Source organism: Drosophila takahashii, chromosome 3R, assembly GCF_030179915.1.
Source record: "Drosophila takahashii strain IR98-3 E-12201 chromosome 3R, DtakHiC1v2, whole genome shotgun sequence".
Lineage (NCBI taxonomy): Eukaryota > Metazoa > Arthropoda > Insecta > Diptera > Drosophilidae > Drosophila > Drosophila takahashii.
The window spans coordinates 34,710,515-34,736,852 of NC_091681.1; the positions used below are offsets into that span (position 1 = coordinate 34,710,515).

General features: G+C 40.4%; 3 protein-coding genes across 5 annotated transcripts in view; 1 reads left to right on the top strand and 2 right to left on the bottom strand.

Annotated features, from left to right (window-relative positions):
• Positions 1-313: 313 nt before the first annotated feature.
• mesh (sushi domain containing 2 mesh) lies at positions 314-18,813 on the top strand. Of its 3 annotated transcripts, XM_017142907.2 has the most exons (16): positions 314-404; positions 579-1,037; positions 4,595-4,830; positions 5,223-5,410; positions 11,248-11,425; positions 11,710-11,847; positions 12,470-12,638; positions 12,967-13,561; positions 14,880-15,002; positions 15,167-15,325; positions 15,664-16,408; positions 16,471-16,889; positions 16,987-17,174; positions 17,557-17,796; positions 17,866-17,916; positions 17,989-18,813. In XM_017142907.2, the coding sequence occupies exons 2-16, from the start codon at positions 635-637 to the stop codon at positions 18,453-18,455; spliced, it is 4,299 nt and encodes a 1,432-aa protein (XP_016998396.1). In that variant the 5' UTR covers positions 314-404; positions 579-634; the 3' UTR covers positions 18,456-18,813. The 3 variants fall into 3 exon arrangements, with proteins under 3 accessions (XP_016998396.1, XP_016998395.1, XP_070072836.1); XM_017142906.2 differs by having other exon boundaries at positions 17,557-17,916; XM_070216735.1 differs by having other exon boundaries at positions 344-404; positions 582-1,037; positions 17,557-17,916.
• Positions 1,962-3,578, bottom strand: bnk (bottleneck). The gene has a single exon (XM_017142908.3). The coding sequence runs from the start codon at positions 3,044-3,046 to the stop codon at positions 2,117-2,119; it is 930 nt and encodes a 309-aa protein (XP_016998397.2). The 5' UTR covers positions 3,047-3,578; the 3' UTR covers positions 1,962-2,116.
• Positions 18,814-20,873: 2,060 nt separating the features above from the next.
• Gycbeta100B (guanylate cyclase soluble subunit beta-1-like) overlaps positions 20,874-26,338 on the bottom strand; it is a 49,019-nt gene continuing 43,554 nt past the window's right edge. The window contains exon 17 of the mRNA XM_070216600.1: positions 20,874-21,651. The gene's annotated coding sequence lies outside the window, so the exon portion shown is untranslated. The remainder of the gene's footprint in view (positions 21,652-26,338) is intronic.

Here is a 26,338-nt window from a genome sequence, read left to right on the forward strand (position 1 = left end):
TCCATTCAGTTGTTCACAAAATGGCCGCGTCATGAGTGTGATTAACTGTAATGGAAATGAATCACAAAAATCGGCAAGAGACCACAGTCAACAGAGAGAAATATATAAGGATTGCAAGTATAATATGGCGGTAAACAAATAGGTTGGTAAATCTAGAGCACAGAAAAGAGAGTGGATCCCACCGAAAAAGCCAAGAATGCGTTATCTGTGCGTAATGTTCCGAGTGATAAGATATGGCCAACTTTATCTGGCCGATAAGGCCGATGTTTCACAATCGAGTAGACGGCGACAGGTGAACAGAACACTGAGTTTTGGCAACGCCCCGATCGGATCGTTAGAGTTAAGTTAACTTTTCTTCAGTCTTAGCTGAGCGGCTCGCTGCAACGAACGTGTTTTTCTGCCTGGTAATTGAAAATAGATTGAAAATTGGTGACAGTGATAAGAAAACTGATAAGCTTTTGGCTCAAATGGTGATGTCATCATAAAAACGAGGAAAAATGTGCTTAAAAAAGTGGAAAAACTAAGTGAAAAATACCAAAAATACATATTTAATTTACGCATTGATGTTTTTCTTTTAGCAGTGAAACGAAAAAACGAATTACCAATTAAGTGAACAAACGAAATCGAAGTGAAAATGCGCTTCAAACTGTTTTTGGTTTGTGCGCTGGCCTGCGGCTTTATGGCCTATGTCCTGGCCAACGAGAATATATCGACGGAGGAGGAGCTGGAGGATCAGATTGTGAATGCGGTGCCGGAACCAGTGAAGGTGGTTAAACCCAAAAATCAAGCGGAATTCGTGGAGGTTCCAAAGGCCACGCCCGAGGTGAAAAAAGTGGAAGTGAAGGAAGAAAAGAAGACCAAACCCCTTGCCCTACAAAAACCCACCTTGATTCCCGTGGTTCATGTCACCAGTCGGGGAACCGATGATGTCCTCACCGTAGCCGGTTTGAAGCCCCAGAAAATGTCTGGAGCTTTGATAATGCCGAATGACTACTTGGGCGAGCTGTACGACGTGGACAATAGCGGCTACAATTGGGGTGAGTCGTTGTCCCTGGGCCGCTGATTCAGATTCAGTTCCACCCCATTACTCATACGCCGCGTTGACTATCTTATCAGAACAGCTCAGTGGGTTTCAGTTTGGTTTAGTTACCAATATTTGCTCGATAACCTGTGTTCGCTGCGTTCAGGTGTTGTAAGCTCTCCTCTTTTTCCACTCTCCCCCTCTCTCTGTGTTTTTCCCGATAAGATAATACCTGGGTTGAGGCATTAAAAAGCTAACGGTTTTCTTGTTTTCCGCTTCGGCAAACAAAACAAGTGCGTGGTAGTGGGGTATGTACTATATATACAATATATATTAGTGTGGACACAAGAGCACATAGTCTTGCGTGATTCAGTTTACAACCGCTGGTAGTGTGTGGATTTTGCAATTGCAAAGGGAGCTCTGTTTTATCAGGACTGATATATTGGCCATTCGGAATTGGTATTGGAATTGGATTTTTTTCTCATATTAGTCAGAGCTCTTTGTTCAAAGGTGATTAAGTGAGAGAAAAAGGATTGGTTGTGGGATATGTAATGTTAGGATCTTGAATAAAATCTGGAATATACGGTGATGATTCACCATTTGAAATTAATTCAATATTTATTTAGGGAACTATCTATTCTTAGGGATACTAAATGACTCACTGTTCTCAAATTGATTAAAAAAATTGCAAATTAAAAGAATGCTATTTTTGTTATTATTAAAGTTTTTTTCTTTTTAAAAAATTAAAAAAAATGGATTTCATAAAAATATCATTATTCGTTTTCTTATACATTTTAAAAAGTTATGAATTAAAAATATTTAACATAATTTCTTTTAAATTAAACAATTTTATTTACTCTTTAAAATTAAACAAGAAAAAGTCATTTTTTATCTTGTTATCTTTTTGCTTTCTATTTGTTTTTTTTGCGTTTTCTCAATAACCCTCTTAATTTCCAATAAAAAACTCATATTTCTTGCTACATATATTATATATTTGAATTGTCTTTAAAAGCTTAGGCTAACTTAGGTTAAAGTAGGGTCTATCCTTGGGAACTAATAATTATAAAATATATCGTATGTCAAGTATTCCTTCACTCAAGCACTCATTGAGATGCGTTGCTCGTACTCAGCGATGCGCAATCTCACGGGAACCACCAGACTGAGATCCTCCATGATGGCATGGTTCTGGGTTCGCACCGTCACATTGGAGTTCTGTCTCAAAATGGTGGCCCTCGATTTCTCCATCGAAGGTTTACGTCGCAGGGAGCACTTGCGCTGGCTGCCCCCCTTGCCCACGCCCATCCCGGGCACCAGGGGCGTGGCAAACTGGGAGGCGATCGAGGCCGCCAATCTTTTGGGTTTGGGTGGTGGCACCACTTGATTACCATTTCCGTTCAGGGAACCATTGCTGCCCAGGAAACTGTTGGCGGTGCTGCTGTTGGCGGTGGTGGTTGCTATGTTTTGTGGTTTCGTGGTGCGCAGCATGGCAATGAAGCGATTGTTGTGGGTGGTGGCTCCACCTGGCTGCAATTTGTTGAAACCCGACTCAAAGGTGTTGGTCAGCTTGTTGAAGAAGTTGATTTTGTCGCTGACATTGGGTTTTTCAACCGGAGGTTGCTCCTGTTCTGGATGTGGCTCCTGCTGCACTGGCTCATGTTGCGGTGGTGGCTTCTCCTGGCCATTATTTCGCTTGGACATCTCCAGCACCTTCTCCCTCAGCTCCATGGACCAGCGCTTCTGGGCCGTATGCAATTTGGGTCGCAGCGGGGAAATGCCATTACCGGGTTGCTCCGCTCTGGCCAATTCCACGGCCAGTTGGGTGGTGAAACGCGGCTTGGGGGTGGAGGTGATGGTCGGTGGTTGCTGGCTGGACATGTCCTCGTCAATGTCCATTTCCAGTTCGCTGATAAACGAGGAGGAGGAGCGGGTGGAGGCTCCTGTACTGGGACTCGGACTGCCGAAGCCCGGTGACGAGGGGCTCAGCTTGTAGTTGTAGAACTGGAAGTTGAAAGTGCTGATGCTCATGTTGAAGGCTGATGAACGAATGTGATGCTGTGGCTGGGGAGGCAGGCCTTATATAGGTGGAATCCCAGAGGCTACCTGCTCTAGTTTCGTAACCCAACGACAGCTGGAGCGGAAGGTTCAGGTACTTGATTCCGGGAAACTACCTAAGGTAGCGCATACCTAAAAAAGGCAGAGATTTCCCGGTAATTGCAACCCGAACACGCGAATTTTGCGTGTTTTCCGCGCACCAATTTTACACAAATCTTTTTGCTAATCCGTAAGGTCCTTTCAAAAGGATTAGCGAGGGTACTAATTCATAAATAGCTTAAAAACGCGACAGATGTTCGGGATTCAGGATTTCTGGAAGACGGCATCCTCTGGTTTTTATGACCCGACACACTTCGCTGTTGACGTTTCATTAGCTGGCTCATTACACTCAAAATCAATGCAATTAATGGCCAATAATTCACTTCAGACTTGAAATAGATGTGGAAAATAGAAGAGAGATGAAAATGAAAACGAAATCATAAAATACATCTGCAATTTCCATTTATTCAAAGCGAAATACGCAATTAAACAGCAATGGAATGGCGAAGTTATTATGCAAAAAGGTGAAAGGAGGTGTCGGGTTCTTAATAGGGTTCATAATTAATTGATGGAATTATTTATAAAGCTTAAAGGGTAAATATGGAGAGAGATTTCTTTAAAGTAGCAGAAGTTTAACAGATAACAAGTTAATAGGTAAAGCTTATTAAAAATTATTGCAGATATGCAACAAATTGAGTAATCGAGTCGGCTAATTGATTTATGAAAGATCAAGTTTGTGGCAAAACTTTAGGTATTAAAAGAAAAAGTTTATTGAAAAAGAACAACAAAATTATGCTTCAGTTAGCCAGACTGCTAATTGATTTATGGCAGAAGACGATTATAGCTAAACTTTAAAAGTGTGAGAATATTCTGAGAAATTGCAATGAATGTCCTTCACACTGCCTTTTGGTGCAACCTCAAATCCCCAAGGGATGCCAGAGAAATATTCTGAAATCTTTGTCAGGACTTAGCCACGAAAACTTCAGCAGCAATTTAAGTTTTTGGCCAGCACGAGGAGCAATATCCTTAAGCGGATCCCAGGTCCTGCTTTCCAGGGGCTCCTGTTTCACTGTTTCACTGTCCATTGGGAACGTCAGCTTTGCACTTAATCAGCTTAAATTGCTTTAAAAGGCCAGCGGTGAGAGGAAATTAGGAGAATGCGGAGAAAGAAGGAAGACGGCCAAGTTTGCAGGACAGAAATGAATATTAACTGTGACTGTGTGACTGTGTGAACGGGAGCTGCAAGGAAGTGGGTGTAGGGTGGTGAGTGGTGCAGCCGGAAAATGCAAAAAAGGCCAGGAAAAAGTTTTCTTTTCACTTTATGCCTTGCAGACGCAAAAGCAAACGCGGCAAGTGCAAGGGGATAATATTGTGGAATTGAAAAAGTAATCTCCCAGGATTAGGTGTGAAATTATAATGATAGGCCAGAGCTCTCCACTCTCTAAGCTATTTGTCTTCTTTTTCTCCTCTACCCCTTTGCAGATCCCAATAACAATGTGGCTCCACCCACCACGTATTCGGTGGCAGCCGGAGGTTATACGATTACGGCAGCCAGGTTGGCGGAGCTCAGGCAGACTTTCATGTACTGGTACTTCGATAAGGACATGTACGGAGGACGCGGCGACTATCAGTTCGACATCCATGCCTCCATGACGCAGCTCCACAAGAACCTGAACTTCCAACTGCCCTTCTACGGATTCCGATTCAACTATACCAGGGTAAGGATTTATCTAACGAGTTACGGGTTCTTAAAAAATAGAAAATGGGGATACCCTTAATAATATTTTATGGTCTCCAAAATAGTTTATATAAGTTATATGAGTTATGAGTTTACCCGATTTTACATTAAATGAAAACTTGTTATTTCCTCGAAACATTAAAATAAATAATTACAATAATTACATTAAATTATTACATTACATTAAATAATATTTTTTATTATTTCCTGGAAAAATAAATCATAATTTTATGGTTAGCCTTTAATCTTAAAAAAAATCTTCAACAAACTTTTGCACCAAATTCTATTTAATAGCTAGTTCAACCAATTAATAAATTATTTGTACTCTACATAGTAAATAACATTATCACTAATAATCCCCTCCTTCTACAGCTCTCCCTCAACGGCTATTTGGAGTTCTCCGATCCACCGGAGTACCTCACCTATCCCCTCGTTTTCCCGATCAAGGACTGGCCCCTCAAAAGGGATCCCTCTTTCATGGGCATATTTTTCAGCAAGTGCCGAGTGGGTCGCATTTATCCGTCGGATATTGACCAGCGGACGCCCGGCGTTTACTTCCGGTAAGACAATGCATCTCGCATCTCAATCTATTTCCGCATCCGCTCTGCTATCCACTATCCCCTCTCCCCGCTCGCATTTCCGTTTCGCCTGTATTTATTTGCTAACCATATTTATTTGCCTTTGTTTCTCGTCGTGGCATTTGCATATGCAAAATCAGCACACAGCACGCGCCAAACAAAAGTATTTATACGTATATACTCGTACTACGTGAGCCTGCGTCATTTACAGAAAAACTAACACAAACTAGCATGAGTGTGTGTGTCCCATTCTGCACTTCCGGTGGCCCCATTCTTCATGTGTGTGTGTGTGTGTGTGTGTTTTTGGGCCTGCATTTATGCATACGGCCTTCCAAAAGGTATGATTTATTTGACACAGAATTTGTTTCTGTATTAATACATGGGATTATAATATGAACGAACTGGGTTTAAATTTAAAGGATTTTACTTTATTTAGTATTTATTAAAGATTCAGAATGGTTTGCTTAAACGAAACATTGCTTAATTAACCCTTTAAATAATTATACTTGAATGTTCCACAGAAATGATTAAAATTCATTTTAATGGTGTCTAAAAGGATGCTATTAAATATTTGTATTTTATTACTAAATATTTTTTACTGCATACTTTTATACACATTTATTTTATTTTTTAATCAATCAATTTAAATTCATAAATTAATTATAGAGTATATCTCTTTTCGCCTTGTTGAAATTTAAACCTCCTTTGTTTGTCACTGTTAGTGTTTCGTAGCTTGTTACTGTCATTTATTGCCCCAGAATTTTTGCATTATCAAATGGTACCTGTAACTCCCCGTAATATTTCCGAGATCCCAGGGCGCTAACTGCCAGCAGATTTCCACCTCCATTATTTTCCTGCTGATTTCGGAATGCATTTGTGCGTGAATTCATTTCGAAATGTCCATCGTGCTGATGCATTGTGAAGGATTTCACAGAAAAGAGCATGCAACTGCATTCAACTCGTTTCCATCTGAACGAAACAATGGCATTCCGGGGCTGGCATCCGAATCTCTCCCTGTGTCCAATTCTACTTTAATTACATTCAGTTGCCCTGCACTTTCCCTATGAACTTTCCGAGGACAATGTTTGAATTTACACAAACATGAATTTCCATTATTTTTTTTGGCGTTGCCTTCCCCCGGCTAATTATGCAAATGAATGCCAGTGGGGGTTAAAAAGTTATTTGTGGTGTATTTATATGGGTTACCCCCAGGACAGCAGTACAAAAAATAAAAGCCCTTACAAATTCTGTAATCGCATACACAAAAAAGCCGGCACTCAAAAATGCATTAATTAGTTAAAGCAAGTTTCTTCTTAAATTGCTCTTTGGTTAACCCGCAGTTTCGAGCTATTTGGAGCATAAATTATTGCCGCTCGCCTACATTGTTTCTACAGCAGCCTTACATTTCATGGCCCTCAAGGAATAAGGATAAAAAAGACGAAAAGGGAGAGCATAAATTACTTCAAAGTGACACAGAATGACAAGTCAGTTGAGGGATGTCTGCATGCTGAAAAATACAAGTGGATTTTAGAACACAAAAAATTACACAAGTGGTTTAATCAATCTGACCGCATTATGAATGCTTTAAAGCGGTGTAAGATAAATGTTTCTCCATTGAATTGTTTTCCGGCATTTTTTCCCATTCTATGGGTTTGTTGTCAACACTTTGTGACGCCGGCTGACAAATTGCCACACCAGAGCAATTAACATCCTGCGCAGGAGCACGCAGTACAAGGATCGGAACCATGCAATGCATTTTTATAGTTTTTACACAGTCCGACAATATGTCAAACTTGCTTTTCGCATAACTCGTTCAATGGCAGCGACCCTGGCATTTAATTGTCTTCGCCTCGTGTACAGCACCATCAAGGGGAAATACTCAGCCGAACTTTGATGTGTGCACTGGGAGAAAATAAATCATAAATACTAACTACTTATAAAACTATACAACATTTGTAGGCACTGAGAAGGTGATTAGTAAAATGTCTAAAACATAAAAAAGCTTTAAAATCACTTCTAAAAGTGTCCAAATAATTTATTACTTACTTTTGGACACTTTTAGAAGTGATTTTTGTATTTTATCTGGCTCTAATAATAATATTTTTTCCCTCAGTGCTTATGTGAGTGGGTGTTCAGAGGTATTACAGAATGGGGAGTGACTGAAGCTGTGACTGGAATTTAATTTAAATAACTTTGCATGGCGCTGAAGATAAAGAAGCCAAGCAGAGTGAATAGCGAAATGCGAGTGATGTAAAATTGCTGGCCACCCATTGAACCACCCATTGACCCACCCCTTGTGCCTCCCACTTGGAAGCATCGCCTCTAGAACCCCCCTTTCATCGACATTTTCTCACATGACCCTACTCATTTCGCATCAATTTAATTACACACTCGCACTTAGCGCTCAGCATTGGATTAGCTGAAAGTGCAGGGCATTGCGCATACGCCCAGTGGACCGCCGTCCACTTTGAGCATTAAATTCATTATGAGCGTACGTTTAATTACACACACAAACGTTTAACCGCGTCGGTTGGCGAATAAAAACTTAATGTCGTTTGTTCAGGATTTTTTTTTCCTTTTGTTAAACGCTTCAAACTTTGTCAGCGTGTGAGTTTCGATGTATGAGGGTTTTTTTCGGGTGAGTGTGGGAATTATTGTAGTACAAGGGAGCGTTTAATTGTTTTGTTTGGCAAGGGAAGCTTCAAACGGAATCTTAATTGCCGGCCTGCGTTGTCGCAATTAAAACATTTTCGGCTGTAAGCTGCTTTTTTCAGCAAATGAGTCAAAGGTGCATTTGCAAAGGAAGGAAATTAGGACATTAAAATGCACAAAGGGCTTTGAGAAAAGAAATTAAAAAAGTTTATTAAAAGATGGCTAGGGGAAAAAAATCGAGAAAAAATAGGACAAACATTACTGAATAGAAAATACATTATTAAATTAAAGAATTTAAAAGAGATAAGGTTTTCAGACGACCTTGAACGAGATACTCTTTTTAAAGTGGGTACTAGCCAGAAAGTCACTTTCCTTAAAATTTATAGAATTCAGGCATAGCACTCGAGAAAGTCTTTCCCCCAAGTTCCTTGAAAGTGTTTTTGGCCAAAAGTTTTTCTTTATAACCGGGGCGCCATAATAATGCCGCTTCATTATTCCCTTTTGCCAATCATAACAAGAACTTCCCCAATCCTTTGGCCCCCCAAAACACCCCCCACCCCCATCTTCGTCCTTGGCTGGGCCATTTGCAAGTCTCTGTTTGCATTTACTGGTAAGAGAGCGCTGAGCTCTTTCTGCTTTCTGCGCGCTGTTTTCTGCAGCTTACATGCAATTTTCGCCATTTTCTTTAAGTACGGCCATTGTTTCACTTTCATTTACACCCCGAGAGATGGAATTGGGCCACACGGCAAAAGGCGAAGACGGAGACATGGCCGAAATGGTGGATAGAAAGGGGCTAAAAACGGATGAGGGAACGCGGCTCGAATATTTCCATGCAAAGCGGCGAAAAGGCATTTTAACCTACAAATGCAGACAAAACTGTGGCAGCGCGCCCGAATGTATGCAATAAAGTACATAATGGCGCAGTTCAAGAACTGGCCTGAAATTGGGTGGAAAAGCGGGTGGAAAAGCGGCAAGGAGCTCAACTTATGTACGAGCTTCTGCTGAGTTTCTATTACTTTTTTGCGACTCTCTCTATGTCGACACAGAGAGAAAAAGTCTTAATAATATTGAGATGGAAAATAAGAAAAACTATAACAAGTCTTAGTCATATATTTCATTTTATATCAATACAGAAATGTTTTTGGATTTCAAAACTTTTACAAAAGGTGTTTAAAAGTATGCAGTAAAAAATTCATCAGTAACAACATATATTGTTGCATACTTTTAAGCACCTTTATTGGTTACTTCGAACCTGTACTGTTTTCTTTTAAAATCGAAACATTTATTTCTGAATAGGTAGTTTTTTTTGCAGTGCCTGTATAAATGTGTGTGGCTTTTTGGCTTACTTACACGTAAAAGTCTACGGGTATGCGGCTGTTTTTGGCTGCTGCGCGCGCATTTCTAGGCTGAGTGACAATTCGCATTTTTTTTAGCCCGAATGTCAATTGCAGACTTTTAAAGTTTTTTGCTCGGGGCAAACACAAATGATAAACTATGCGAGTGTGGGTTTTTGTGTGTGCGGTTATCTCTGAGCGCCTTCTTCTTCTTCTTTTGGCCCTGGCATGCGGTTTTTGCAGGATGCCAACAAACGTTTTCTATTTTTTATAGGTTTGTTACTCGAGTAAAGGATGGCAAGTGTAATTTTGTAATTTATTTCCATTGCCATCTGCTGCCAGTTATAATTTATGTGCCCTCAAAAATTGAAAAGCACATACTGGCGGTAATTTAAATGAATATATTCACGATAATGGCTGCATTATGGGTTTTTATTACGGATCCTTCGAGTGTTAATAAATAAGCTGAACATCGGGGTAAATACCATTCTACCACTCATGTTTGTTTGCAATTCCCGAGCTCTGTGTGTGCGTTTCATTTATCACTAACAAACGCCGGGGCAAAATCAATAAAATGTTACCGGGAAAATGCAAATAGAAAATGGCCCACATTCATCTTTGTTTGCCACACACAGAAATGCTGGAGCATAACGAGTTTTTCGATTTCAATTGTTATATATGTAGGTTGGCAGTTGCCCTAAATGAATGTCCCTGTCAAAGCGACTGGGAATTAGTTTACATTTGCTGATACTCTGGAGCCAAAGACTTTGTTGAATTTTATTAAATGCCATAAAGCACTTTTAGGGCAATTAGGGTTTTTTTTAGGAGTTTTTAGAGCTTAATTGAGTGCTGGGAATTTAATTAAAGGGTTTAAAGAGAAAGCAAATGTAGTTTAGGTATTACTTATTTGGCTTACATTTTAGCATTCATTAAGAAAGGATATTTTTAAACCAAAAATCCTGCATTCAAAATGGAAACAATCTATTTACCATTTTCATTTAAAATTCAATTTGAATACTTTCAATTATTTATTGCCATTTTGAATTTGGCCGAATGCCTCTATTAGCAAAAGCAAAATCGAACCACCCCCCATTCAGTTTGAATTTTTAGTTCGATTTGCGGCCAGCATCTGGACATGTTTGTACTGTGAGCCGAATGGTTCATTTGATAAGCCTCTTATGCCAACCAAGAGCTTTGGCAATCCTCAATTGTTCACCTCGATGCCAATGCAATTGTCCGGCAATGGAAATTCGCTTAAGTTCGCTTACGTTGTAAGTAAAAAAAGAAATCCCGAACGGTAAATCGGCTTAAGATTTATTTGTCTGGTGTTCGCAATGGATTGGAATGGCTTTTGTCTAAGCATTTTGCATGAATCCCTGGCTTAAAGCTATTTATGTGGCAGCCAACAAACAGCCATCCAAGCAGCTTGAATTGCGGAACACGCGGAGTATGCGTAATGAATAATTAAAGCATATAAATCATACGCCACGTAGCCGCGATGGCGTCGCCAATCTGTCGGCCGTCGATACGAACACCATTCCCTCAAAAAACACACACTTGAAAGTGCTCACGAGAGCGTAAAATAAATAAAATGTTTATGAAAATATGCCCACCAGTCGGGAAAGTAATGAGGAAGCGCACAAATCAGAAATCTCTCCGCCTGCTCCCTGATTTATATGCCGAACATCGAATCCATTTATCATCGGGCAGACGCCAAACCGAAATTTGCCTTGCATCCGATTTGTTTTCTCATTTTCGCATCAGCCACATGAGTCTCGGTGGTCTTAGTAGTCTCGGTAGTCCCAAACTGACGGAAAATCCCCTTATTTGCAGAGTGGAACGTGATCTGATGGGACGTACGGACCGTTTTGGCGTGGAGGTACGGGAACGAACCATGTGGGACATTCGTCAAGGAGTCGTGGGCGCCGATACCTTCATTCCCAAGCACGTGGTGATCTCCACCTGGAAGAACGTCTCATTCGCCGGCGGAATCGATAACTCCCTCTACACGGTAAGTGAAAAAAGATCATGTACATTTAGTATTTTTATTAAGATAATTTTGATATGAATAAAGATTAGGTGTATCTTATTTTACAATATTTCTCAAATAAACACGAAATTTGTTATTTTAAAACAGTATTTTTATAACTTTTATAAAATGATAATGTATCGAGTTTAAATCATAAATTTGACATTCATCATATCGGCTTGATATGAAATAAGGTAGAAATGACCTTATTTAATTTTGATTTTTTTCTTTGTATGAATAATTTTAAATTAACTATAAATCCACAGACCAACACCTTCCAAATGATCCTGGCTACCGATGAGGTCTACACCTATATCATCTTCAACTATGCCGTATTGAACTGGCTTTCGCACACTGAAGCTGGAGGCGATACGACAAAGGGCGAGGGCGGAGTTCCTGCATATGTAAGTGGTCAAGTTCTCCCTTTTTTTTTTCTAGTCCCTTTACTTTTTGTCGGTTGGCAGTCAATTAAACAGTTGACTCTCTCAGGGGAAAACTTGCCAACTGATTGTGTGAGTGAAGAGTTTTGTTTTTTGCCCTTTAGTTGTCCAGCATTCAGCCTTGGCATGTTTGCCTTGGTGATTTGTTCGGCAATCAAAAGGGTAAAAGTAAAGTGCAAGTTGAGGACCCACACAAAAAGGATACCTTAATATGCATAAAGTTTGAACTAAAAAATGCGAAGCAAAAATGGAATTCAAGAACTTTTGAAATCCTTCGAAATCAATGCAACTTTAATTTGCCTTTGCCAAATGCCTTCAAGAATCACTCATCAAATTCACAATTATCATAAGCTCGAATCGTTTTGCGTTTGAAACTCGAGCATCCTTCAGCCTGCAGCCACTTGTAGTAATTAAACGCACAATTTAAACTTTGCCTAAGCCCGAAACATAATTGCGAACTTTGTGAACAGTTAATTAAATGTGTAAGCGATCCGAATGCGAGTGTATTTAATTGCAGAGCGTGGCCTTCGCAAAATCACCCATGCCTACTGATATATGAACTTTGCACCCCCTCCCCTATTTTCAGGTCGGTTTCAATGCCGGCAACGGCACTCAGGCCTACGAGTACAAGCCCTACAGCCAGAACATGGTGATTCGGGACCTGGCCAACAGAGGATGGGCCAATGGGTTCCCGGGTCGTCACATTTTCCGCGTGGACGAGCAGATTCTAATTGGCTCCTGCAACAAGGATATCGGTACGTTTGATTGCAGGGACACTTTAATCGGTGTCGGGTAAATTAGAAATTGTTTTGCTGGGTTTAGATAACTACTCACTTTTAAGATACATTTTTACATGGATTATTTTAGGGAATTCAATAAACAAACCAATAATTATAATTATAATTTGTAATATTTTATAATAATTTTTATTTTAATATTTTTAAATTATTCTATTTTTATTAGGGTTTCAAACCATATTTTAAATACTTTTACCAGCTTTTCAACTTTTGGGAATAGCAAATTAAATTTAATTAAATTCTTAATCCAATTTTTAAATATAAAATATATATTTTTAACCACTAGATGCTGCCCTGCTTCCTTTAACCTTCGCCCCCGAATCCGGCAACATGTTGGGTGGCCAAGTGGTCAACATCACTGGGCCCTGTTTTGATCCTACTATCCGAGTGACCTGTCACTTCGATACGGAATCCGTGCTGGGAACCTATGTGGACAGGAATCGAGTTATCTGTGTGCAGCCTTATCTGAAGGCCGAGGGCTACATTCGATTCCAGATCTCCGTGGGCACCCAGAGATTCAAGTGGCGCGGAAAGTACTTTGTGGAGACCCCGGCTGCCGCCACCGAGAAGATCTTTTTCGCCACCGACGATGTGCACAAGAAGAATCCCAGCGAGATCCGCATCACCTGGAACCAGTACAATTTGACCTCGAATGCCAATGCCAACGTGATGATCTCGCTGTGGGGCTACAGGGAGACCAAGATCGAGCCCCAGCTGGAGTATATCGATGTGATCGAGGCCTCGTACTCGAATTCTGGCAGCTATGTGATCACGCCCTCGAATTATCTGAATCGAAACAATATTAACCGGGACATGCAGTTCGGATTCCTTCAGATCAATCTCACGCAGCCCGATCAGTACTCAGGATTGGCCATCAGTCCGTAAGTAGAGATTTTATTATGAAACTAAAGAAGTAGTTACTTGGATATTATATAAAATTTTCTCTTATTCAAAGCATTAGCTGTTCATAGCTAGCTTTATTTAACTGAATTTATTCGTTCAGCTGCATTTGCAGCAATCCTTGGAATCCTCCCCCCAGATTCCTTTGTTATTACGATTTAATTGATTCTCGGTTGTCTCAATGTGTCATCTCAGTGCCTTGATGGTCTATCCTTGTTTTTATTCAATTTGTCGGGCAATTTCAATGACAATGAGAACGGGCTCTTCTAGATACCAGTTACCATCCTAGTCAACCATCCCATTCCCTTCGGCTGCAATCAATTTGCTCTCGCTTTGCTTGGCTTGACTGGGCTGAAGATTGCTTATTATGACAGCATGTAATTGCGAGACATTCTCGGAGCTAATCAATAATGGAAATGTGTTTTTAATGGCCTCGGCCACAATGGTAATCGCTGCCATGTTTGTTCGCCAGTTCTTCGCATTTAAGCCTTTTCCTTCACGTCCTGCAATTATTTTGCACTTAAACCTGAATCATCTTCTCTGCCATAAAATTTGTTGGCCAAAAACAGGGATTGTGTTTTGTAAGATGCCCAGTTTGACGACTAGGAATTTTCGAGGGTTCATTCGGTAACTTAGGTCTGCACTGGGAGAAGTTATTAACGTTTTTTTTGAAAATATAAAAATAGATTTACACTTTTATAATATTTTATAATAATATATCTTTAAAAATCTAAAAAATATGTTGTTTTATGAGTTCAATGACGTTATCATACCGTAATTCATTAAAAATTCATTAAAATAAGTATTCTTTCGTATCGAACAAATATACTTTTGATAGTGCCGAAATGATACAAGAATCCTTACCTTTTTTTCGCCTCTGTTTCTTTTCCCCTAAGACGCTATATAAAACCATTTTATTCTTTTTCTGGTTTACGGCACCTTTGGGTGTCGTTAGCCGGCCCAAAGGGGCGGGTGGGCCCCGACATAAATTGTTAGCATTGTTTCAACATTTAATTTCCATTTGATGACCGAGTAATTGTGAAAACTTAATGAAAAATATTTCCATGGCAGCGTGAGGCGTGAATTGAAGGCCATTGATGGCTAACTAGGCAACGGCGGCTAATGGCAAAATCGTGTAGCTCGTCAGAAAAAAAATGAGAGAAGGTTAAATCGCATGGCTTGTTTATTAGCCTGCACGAATGGCAAAGGTCGAGGGATGTCATCTTTTCGGCTGCCTCCCTCCGAAATTAATCTTTGGCATTCATTTTCACAATGCATTTTCTCATTTTCCATTTCCAGGGTCCTGTGGTCCCGCCCGATTCCATTGGCATGGTATATGGCGCCCCAATGGGAGCGACAGCACGGAAAACGCTGGGCGAGAGCTCTCTGCGATAATTGGATTCGCGCCGACCGATTCCTCAGGTAAGGCTCAGCAAATATGCATTTGCATTTGCCCCGCTAATTAAAAGCAACCGAAAACGCCAACGGGGATTGGCCAACGATGGATGCCTATATAGCTAATTAGCCGAGGATTGCAATAAAGCTACTCTTCCCCCAACTGAAATTTCATATTCTCCCTTTCGCAGGAACTTTGCCGCCGACCTTCCACTCTGTCCCTGCACCTTGGACCAGGCTGTTCTGGACAAAGGACGCTTCCGGCCGGATCGGGAGTGCGACAAGGACTCGAACCCCAGCTGCCTGAGGCATCGCGGAGCCATCCACTGTGTGGTCAGCGGAACGCCAGTGTAAGTGGGCTTAAATAAATTCTAATAAAGGGTTAAAAGATATAAATGAGGCTAAAGAAATAAAGCTTGAAAGTTATCGATATTTTCGATATTTTTACAATATTGATACGATAATATCGATGTTTTTATGGGAAAACTCGTTTTGTCGATATTCTTTCTTTAAAAGAAATCAAAAGGATTTTAGAATCACTTTTAAAGATGTCTAAAAGTATGCAACATTTTATGTCTATGATTTTTTTACGGCATACTTTTAGACACCTTTGTTAATGATATAAGAATCCTAGTGATCAAATTTAAAAAATTTAAAAAAATGTTAATAATATATTTTTCACCTTTAGCGCCCAAGGAGCTGAGCAGCAGTGCTGCTACGATCGCTACGGCTTCCTGATGCTGACCTACGACCAGATGTGGGGCTCTCGACCCCGCCGCGTCCACAACCTGGGCAAGATGCCCTGGAACGAGGCCAGCAAGGTGCCCTCCCTGTCCATGTGGTTCCACGACATGCGTCCCTTCTACTCCTGCTGCTTCTGGCAGGAGGAGCAGGCGGTGGGCTGCGAGACGTACCGCTTCGAGCGTCGTCCCTCGCAGGATTGTGTGGCCTATCAGGCGCCGGGCATCGCTGGCGTCTTCGGTGATCCCCACTTTGTGACCTTCGACGGCACGGCCTATACCTTCAACGGACTGGGAGAGTTCGTCCTGGCGCGCAGCGTGGATGAGAGCAACAAGTTCGAGGTCCAAGGACGCTTTGAGCAGCTGCCCACGAACTACTATGGCGAGGTGAAGGCCACTCAGTTGACGGCGGTGGCGATGAGGGGAAATACGACCACAACGATCGAGGTTCGCCTGCGTCCTTTGCACGCCAGGTGGCGCTATCGCCTGGATGTCCTGGCCGATGGCCGCAGGGTTTACTTCGATCGCGAGAGTCTCAAGTTCCAGCACTTCGATGGTGTATCCGTATATACCCCAACTTACCTGCTCAATCAGTCCCAGGTCGTCGTTCAATTCGATGCGGGAATCGGTGTGGAGGTTGTGGAGAACGAGGGCTACATGACGGGTCGCGTTTTCCTGCCCTGGAAGTTTATAGTGAGTGAAGAATATTTCTAAATTTTTACCTTTTAGTTTATATATTTACTTTCCTATACCAGAACAAAACAGCTGGCCTCTTTGGCAACTGGAGCTTCAACAAGTTAGACGACTTTATGCTGCCCAATGGTCAGGTGGCCCAACTCAATCTGAACGATTTACGTAGCATCCACACCAACTTTGGCATCAAATGGATGCTCACGGATCGCGAAGTTCCTGGAGTGGGAGCTGCTCTGTTTACCCGAGAATTCGGAAGAATGTCCAGCTACTATGCAAATGCCACCTTCCAGCCGAATTATGTCCTGGATCCTGCGGACTTCCTGCCCACCAATCGTACCTACGATCTGGAGAGAGCCGAGGAACTTTGTGGCGAATGTATGCAGTGTCAATATGATTATGCAATGACATTAAATCGAGATTTGGCGCACTTTACCAAGAACTACTACGACACCATAGTCAATATGCAGGCGGAAAATGCAGTGTAAGTTGGGGATTACAAGAAAATATTATCTGGGAAAACTAGATTAAATTTTCAAAAGTTTTATATTATTTTATACTTATATTATAATCTTTTACAGACGCGTGGTATCCTGTGGTGTTTTGCAGACTCCTCGCTTCGGCCGAAAGCTGAGCTTTGATTTCATGCCCGGTGCCAAGGTTTCTTTTGAGTGTAATGAGGGCTTCATTCTGGTGGGAGATCAACGTCGTGAGTGTTTGGCCAACGGTCTGTGGAATATTCCCGAATATGGATACACCGAGTGTCTACGTAAGTACAAAATACTTTATATTACCCTTTTGACTAGGAACCCCTTAAATCTTACCTACAATTCTACTGACTGACTGAATTAGAGCTTCATCTAAGCCCCTTAATCATTAAAAAATACATTTTAGAATATTAATACATCCTATAATTTAATGAATATTATTGAAAAAAATATTAATTTAGATTTAAGATAATATTATCTTAGATATAGAATTAAAAAGAATTTCTCTGATATCAAATCTTTTTCTAGTCAGAATTTATTGGGACTTTTTATCCCTTATTATAATAAGAAAAGAAAAACTAATCCAGTCAGCCAGTATGTAGTGTCCTTTGTAAAACCCCCCTGATAGAAAGCAATCCTTACCAACCTTTGACCCTTGCGCAGGTGAGGTGTACTACACGCGTCGCGTCGCTTTCATAGCAATTGGCATTATCTTCCTGGTGATCTGCCCACTGATGCTGTGCATCGTGTGCGGCGTGTATCGCTACCGGCAGAAGCAGCTGAAGGAGGATCCCCAGTGGCAGATGCCCATGCTTCCTCGTTCCCGAGCCAGTTCAGCTCGTAATCTGCGTACCCTGAACTACGACGATGACAGCGATACGGATGCCAGTACACTGAAGAAAAGTAGGTCCTACGACAAAGTATATCGCACGAACGAACCATTACCGGGCAAACCGCAAATTGATTTTCCAGCTAAGAAATGGGATCTGGATGAGAACGACGAGGATGTGACCTCATCGGAAGGTAGTCAAAATAGAAACAGCTCAAAGTTAGCCAGGGACATTTCCTACATTAATCCGAACGTCGTCGCCACAGGTGAGAAGCCGAAGCAGTTGGGTCGCCGTTCCCTCCACGGATCTGGATCTCCGGTGGATGGGGATCATCACGATGATCACCCGGATGAGGACGATGACTTCGATGAGGCGGATGTTCACACGGGCACCACTCATCCGGCGGGCTATCATCAGCCGTTGTCGCCGGAGGAGGCGGATCAGCTGCACCGCCAGCAGTACAGTCCCACCTTCAGTGGCCTGGACAGTCGCACCAGTGGTGCCAGCTCCATAAATTATACACCCCAGGCGGCGGCGCAGAATCGCTTCGGGGGCGTGCCAGTGCTGCCCAGCAACACGCAGTACTACAGTAGACCCCCGTCGAGTGTGAATGCCGTTCCCCTGCGCACGGCACCTGTTACGCCGCTGACACAGGACTCGGGCCTGCCTTCGCCACCACCGCCCCTGGCTACCTCGCCCACTCCCTCGGTGCAAAAGTCCACCGAGGTCTGAGGATCCTAACTCACCCGATCCCCACCCCCCACAACTAGCTGCAAAGTTCAAATAAGAGCCACCCACAAATAATAACTAATTTTAAGTAACTTTCCAAAAACAAAAACCCACCTGTCCATTGCTTTGTTTAATTCTATTGTTGTACTGCTGTTTTTCCCGAGGCCATGACCACACATTGAATAATAACATCTAACATAGCACTTATTTAATAGTCCAAATCCGATAACCGAATCCTTGTACATTAAGCATAATCCAAACGGCAAATTCATTTGTATTTCCATCGGCCCAGGTAAACAATCATCATTTTATGTATTGAATAAAACCAAAAACACTTGTTTATATCTAGTTTACTTGTAAACACCGAATAATGTTCTTAGTTCTCCTTGCAGGCTGATTCGATAATGCCAATTGTTACATGAAAGTTGACACTTCGCAGGGTTCGCTTTGTTTGCTATTTAACTGCCTGTCAATTTTCTGTAATAATTTGCATGAGCAAGCGGGTTGCATTGCGGGTTGCACTGGAAAAAATTGGGTAAAAAAAACTGACATTAGAATTTAATTTGGAAAATAACTAAAATTAATTAATCTAAAAATTTGAAAAAATGTTTTTATACATGTTCTGATGTTACATTTTTTGTATAATTATATATATTTAAAACCCTACTATTTTTGTCCAGTGCATCTTCACCAATGCAACCAAAGTGCAAACAGAAATTACATAAAATCTACAACGAAGCAGTAGGACCGAAGCCAAAGACATTAATCTTCAAATGTCACTCTGTTTCTTATGCGCTGTCTTACTGTTTTTGTTGGTATTGTATTACTGCCACGCCTTCGCACTCCACCTACGCCCCCTTTCCATGGGGGAACAGAATGTATTGTGTGCATTACGCCAATGTCAATCAATCTTGAGCAAATTGATGGACAAGTTGCCGTTACTTATGTCTGTTTGTCCGCCGGCGAATCCTTCGTCCTCCGTTCTCTATTCTCCTCATCAATGTGAGAATATATCCCGATCTAACTGGGAAATAGACACAACACAATGGCAGGGCGATGGAGGACTCAAAACTAGGCGACTATGTAGTTTCCAGCCTTGAGAGGTTGGATGGATGGCAGGGAAAAGCTAGATGGATAGCCCAGTTGCCTGGTTTATTTATGAACAGTGATGGAAAGGTAACACTTTTGCAAAAAAAACTGAAGATGGTATATGGGAAAAGAGCTTGCTGAAAAAATTAAATTTAAATTGAATCAGACTCATACAATTACAAATAAAATATACCCAACGTGAAAAGTAAACAATACAAATTTTAAAATTAAATTTTAAAAATCTTTCTTATGAATAAAAAATACAATTTTGACTTAAATTTTCTTAACTCTATAAAAAAAACCTCCATAAGTTCTAAAAATATAAAAAATGTAGATTTTTCAGTAAATGGTATTAAAAATTCTTATTCCATCACCCGATTACTTCCCTCACTGTTCATAGAACCTAGTGCTCAAGCCCCCGTCGTCCCCCGAAGAATCCTTTGTCTATTTTTGATTTTGATGCTTTTCCAGGCCATGAGGAGCATTCGGCGCGGGTGGCTAGTATTTCACTGGGAATGGTCCTGCTCATCATGATTCCCTGCCTTTTGCTTCTGGTCTGCGGGGCGAATTATTGGATTCGCGAACGAATTGCCAGGGAGGAGGAAGAAGCAGCACAGGCCCTGCTGCCCAAAACCAAGTGGCAAAAGTCGAAACAACATGTAATTTGATTAGCACATTGATGAGCTGCCGACGAAATGCGATCGTGTGCTGAATTACGAATCACGAAACGTGGACTCACAAACCTCAGATGTAATTACCAAATTTAATTTTAAAGTAAAATAAAACCTGCATCTAAACTTTATTTATTAACCATAAAAAAAATAAAATAAAACAAACAAATTTTATTTGAAATTGAATTTTGAAAGTAAGTAAGTAAATTCGATTTTAATTTAAGATAATTATGTTAAATCCTTGAATATATAACATACCTTTTCAACATACTTAACTTAAAAGACACTTTCCAAATTTCAGGGTTCAATGAAATATTTTTATTTGCTTCTGCGTATGTTTATCTTGCGATTTACTCTTGGGTTACAGTTACATATTGATTTTACTTTAACATATTTAACATTTACTCCATTCCGTGTACAGGTGAAATTAGTTGAGGGATGGGGGCGAAGAGAGGGTTAGTTATTTTAGCACTTAACACTTCTTAGCCTTTTTACAGTACAAGTAAGTAACTTAGATTTAACACTCAGCACCTCTTTGGGTAAACAAAAAACAGAAATCGGGTCTTAAGCTACGCTTTGCCTTAGAATAACATTCAGCTGAACAGTTGGATATATTTTTCTTTAGAGTATTTGCATCTGTGCACATTGATATTGCTATGAATATATCTATATATATAGGTATGTATTAACTATAGTCCATGATTTCAGAGAGAAAGAGACTTCCGGCGCGATGGCTTATAAACTATAAAGCTATTTTTCAGTTATAGTAAAGTAGAGATTTGTCCTTCGTAACAATGGCCATAGATCAATGGAAACTTAAACGAACTTTGTGGATTGGAGAGCTCTTAACCTACAGTCCTATGTTTTCTTTATGCTGCACTATGGACCTTAGAACATTTATCCATGTAAATACTTGGTTGTGTTTCTTTGCTTTTCGTTCCGTTTCGGTTGTACATTTGTATAGAGTTTACTTTTTGGTGCAGTTGAGTTTGCTAACAATTTGTTTTGTTTACTGGTCGGTAGCCCTGTATAGAAGTTGACGAACCCAATATTACATCTATGTATATATAGTGTGTATATTCATATATCCTGTATTTTTTATTTTCTTTGGTTTTGTTTTGTTTTTCTTTGGTGCCTTTTGTGGTTATGCTAATTTACGTTTACGGCTTAATTAAGTTGTCCCAAAAGTTGAGTGGTTTAGTTAGAATATTTGCCTTACATCTCGTTTCGCTCGTCGATTTTTACAGCTCGAGTAATTTCCTCCTTTAAATTTATATAGTTACACGAAAAAGTTCAGCCTAAGAAACCATCACAAAGTAGAATCATAATAAATACATATTAACAAATTACACTTCCTTTACACAATAATACACATCTACAAGGATTCACGCAACACACACTTAGATGATTTTAAACATTTTTACAGGATAATCCACAGGCTGAAACGAGAAAACAATTTAGAGCGATTTTAGTGGGAATCTTTTGTATAACGGCAAACACAAAATGGGAAATATAAATACTCTTATGTCGGTCACGAACTGAACCCGCATAAAATTAGGTCGTTATGTATACCGAGAAAAATTTGGTTGGTTCTAAGAAAATTTCTTCATACCTAAATATAAACTAAAATATTTTTCAAGAATTAACAAATTATTTCGTAAAAATCTAATTGCAATTTTTATATTTATTCAAATACAACTTAGGAAAGTCCAGTATATAAGATTTTCTTTTTACATTCATATTTTAGATAATAAATTGACTTCATAAAATTTTGTTAAAATTAAAAAAAAATAATTTTCAAGGACCTCTTTACTTCACAGAGTGTTTAGATCTGAATCCCTAAGAATTTATTCCCCTGTAGCAAAGGGCTATCGAAATCAGAGCTCTGTTTGTTTGCCTAACCGTTTGGCTCCCGTGAGCACGCAATTCAATTTAACCCTTCACGCCCAATTACGCCGTAAAGCCGGTGCCAGGATCGCAGGACTCGCAGGACACACAAGGTGGAAACAGTGTCAATGTCAAAAGTTGGACTTTGGCCATGTGGAAACGTAACGGAACAAGAAACTTGGCTTGTTTTTTCCACTCGGTGTTTCCACCCTTTCCAAACCCTCTTGTTTGTTATGCCAACTGCGTTTTTTCGGTGACGGGGGCGTTTCGACCACAAAACAGTCCAACTACAAAGGCGCAAACAACTTTTGATTGCCAAAAACTGGCCAACCTATGTCGGCCGCCTTTGTTGGGGAATTTTCAAAATTTCAATCACGTAAGCAATTCCCTTTCCCTGAGATCCCCATCCAAAAAGTACAAATAAAATAAAAAGTTTAAAGGTCTGCCAGAAAACGATTATTTATAGCATTAGTGGAGTCAGTTTTATGGCTCCCAGCAGTTTTGGTTGCACTCAGGTTACAGCCATTTGCGGTTTGGCAAGTTTGGTATTTCAATTTGGTTAGAGTGCAAAAAAAAGGGAATAGTTTTCATAGATACCTGGGCCTAAAGATACCTTTTATTTGATTTATAGTTTGTGGAATATATAAAATTATTTTAATTTTATTTTCTTTCTATTTTTATAAATATTTTATTTAATCGTTTCTAGGTCTAATTATTTTTTATTTAATTTTTGTTAAACGGATAAAATTTAACAATTTAAATCTCCATCAAAGAAAAAACCTTTGCCTTTTCAATTCATGTTTAAAAATAAATAAGATTTGATTGAACCACTCTGCTCGGCATTTTATCTTTGGTTTGCAACCGGGAAATGAATAAATAAATCGACGGTGTCGAATGGATGGCAGGGCAGCTAGCTGATAGTAATTGCACATGCATGTTAACCCCGAGCCACTGACAGCATCCCTGACCCCTAACCCCCTCCTATCCAACCCCCTTTAGATCCTGCTGACACGCTAAGCAATTTAACAATTTTACAGACAATTAAACAACAACATCCTCGAGTCCTTGGCTGTCCTTCGGCCGAGCTGTCATTGAATCGACTACGACGACAAAATGGCTAAAATGTACTTGCATCTAATGCTGGTAGCCCCTCCATCCCCAGCATATAAAATATCGATTAGTTTAATGTGCAAAAATAGCAGCAAGTGTTTCTTTGGGGGTCATCCTGCCACAACCACATATACACAGCACATAGCACATAGCCCATTCACAGGGGAATTTTCAACAAATTGAATTAAAATTGTAAATATCGCATCCGAGTGTTTTGCCTCGAACTTTATGGCCCCACAAATCAAATGCACGAAGGTGGACATGGACACACACAGTCTGTGCCAAAAGGCAGTGTTCGAGTGCGATGAAAAGTGGGTGGAAATGCCAGCTTTACACCCCCTTGCTGTCTGAAAAGTTTACGCCTTTTGTCGAGCGGAATGGGCAAAAAAACGAGCAGCAAGAAAATGCGTTGGGCGAGCAAAAAATCGAGGCGGCAAAGTGAATCGGAAAATCGGTCCATGGAAAGTTACCGATATTGATGTTGCGGGCGTATCCAAGATTGCTTTGTTTCCCTTTTTCCACTCTCTCTGTTTTCGCGGCAAATTGCATTCGATTGGATACAAAAAGCATAAACTTCAAGTTCTCACACACAATTTGCCGCGTTGATAAGGGATATGCAGAGAAATATTTTTGCACTCGGAAATAAATATTTTCTCAGGTGTGCATTGCAAATGGGAAATAGTGTGGTTACAAAAAGAACAGAAAATATTATGGGTGCTTACAAAAATTTTAAAAAACACTAAAGGAAATTCCTATTTATTATTGTCCTAATAAAATAAATAACTCCTTCAGTTTGACTTGAATTTCCTCATTTATTTATGCAGACTGGATTTTATTGGGCTTCCTATGCCACCTTTAGTATTTGCAAGAAGCCTTCCAGCAGATGCAACATAGTACGAATGCATTCAAGTTTAAGTCTCCACAGCCAACTGTATAAACAACGATCCGGCTCAATTGGGTATGGTAAACCCGCCTCAAATTGATTTGTTGTCGGCAGCATTAGGAGGCAAGGAGCCTTGATTTGGGTGCGTGGCAAAGTAGCAACTTGCAATGGTATGCAAATGAACTATTTGCGGTGAGGAGAGGGGGAAGAAAGTCAGTTAATGTCGCCATCTGTCTGCAGTTGAATGTTTGTCTGTTTGCAATCATTCCAACTTTAATTGAAATTAGTGCCGAGTTTTCGATTAAGCCACGCCTTGTCTGTTTACCCCTGGCAATGTTGATCTGAATGTGACAATAGTCCTGAGTTTCCAACTCTGAAATGTCCTTGCTGCAGTTAAATTGCCCGAGGACCCGTACATGCCGAATGAATACCTGTCCTGCAGCCTTGTATCATTTATTAATAAACCCTCGAGTTTAGGGCAATAAAACTTTTTTTCTGCCTTTCCTTTGGCAAAAAACTGACAGTCGACAGTAATCTAAATAGGAAAACTTTTATGTTGGCTCCCCAAAAAACTAAGCAAGCTGGAAAAACTTTTGTCCCACCCTTCGAATTCCCTGTGTGCAAGGTGAAAGCCAAAAGAGATGAGATAATTCAATGAGGAGCGGGCTTCCTTTGACTTCCTTTGAAAAAGTGTGCCAACATGTGTGTAATTTATTTGGAATTTTACAGGTCAACCCTTTTTTCGGAGGAGCACGTGGCGTATGCGTAACTCAGCTGGTCCCAGAGTCTCATTATCGTCTCATCAGCCTTATTACTATATAAGCGTTATTATGTCACACAATTTTGCTGCTTTTCTTATTTTTCATACCCCCTATTTATTCGTCGCCTTGGGACCGTGAGTAGAAAAGAAGCCTTTGCCTCTGACATTTTGTCGTCGAGTCGGCTCATCGCAATCATAATTTCCATCCTTATGAATTTTAAATGAGACAGTGGGTCTTTTCTCCCTGCAGCTGACAAACTTTGCACGCCAGTCACTGGGAATTTCAACTAAATTTTTAATAAGGCGCCCCGGCCTTGAAGGCCACGCCCAATTGTCGCATAAGGGCTTATGCCGTATGCCGTATTTAGTCGGGTAAATATTTATTTGATTGGTATTCTTTGCGATATCCGGATTTGTATGGTTAGCGCGCACAGGAAACGGAAATTGTGCGAGGTCGATGGCAGCCGAGTTATTTCCATATTTCCCAATGATGCGGAAATGTAAAGAAAAATCGCTCCTTTGTTGCAAACTGAATAAATTTGCTCCAGTTCATAATACATACATATATCTGTCTGGCGAATGATAAATGATTCTGAAGTGGAGCTGATGAGGCGAGATGGAGGCTCATTAAAGCTGATGGATACTTCGGTATATACACGGCTGTATTAAATATAATAAGGCCGAACTAGGATGCTGATTTTGGCCTTCTCTTTTGGAGATTGAATTGATTTAATAATATTTTTGCATTATTTAATATTTATTTTTTTCCATTTAAGCCATATAATTTTGAACTCAACTGTAATCACAACTAGCAATGCAATCGAAGGCGCCGCTCATTAAAAATAATTACAGTTCTGAAGTGGTTTTGTGTGGCCAATGCATCCCTTCAGCGAAGGTCTTTAAAGTGGGCCAACTTTAAGGGCGGGGGAAAAGTCGTTAAAACTCGGGAAAAATCAAGAAGGGCAGCAACCGCATCCCCTAAACAACTTCCTTTACAAACAGGCCGGATGTGAAGAATAAATAAGACTAAATAGGAAAAATGAGGAAAATTATGAGAGCAGGGGAAAAGAGAAAAGAGCGGAAACAAGACGGCCTGGATTACTCGGGTGCCACCAAATCAGGCAACTTTTATGGGTATTTTGTACTTTTTATTTCTGGCTCCAATGAATTTCAATGAGCAGCCAGGGAGCCCCAAAATGTTTGGATTTATTAAAAATGCTGGACCATATTTCGTGGCATTTAATTAGGGAAATTTCAGTTGCTGCTTGGTTTTTCCAGCCCACAGGAGTATAAGAACTAATCAATGTTAATCCATTTCTAACGAGCCATCGTTAGGCATCCAGAATTACATACGCCCACAATTCAGGCAGTTTGAATGGCATCATCAAAATGCCTGCCAACTTCCAAGTCATCAAATTGCATGCCAACTTGTTGTTGCCGCTGGCATTTAACGATAATGTGCGCCATATCGAGGCCATAAGCAGAT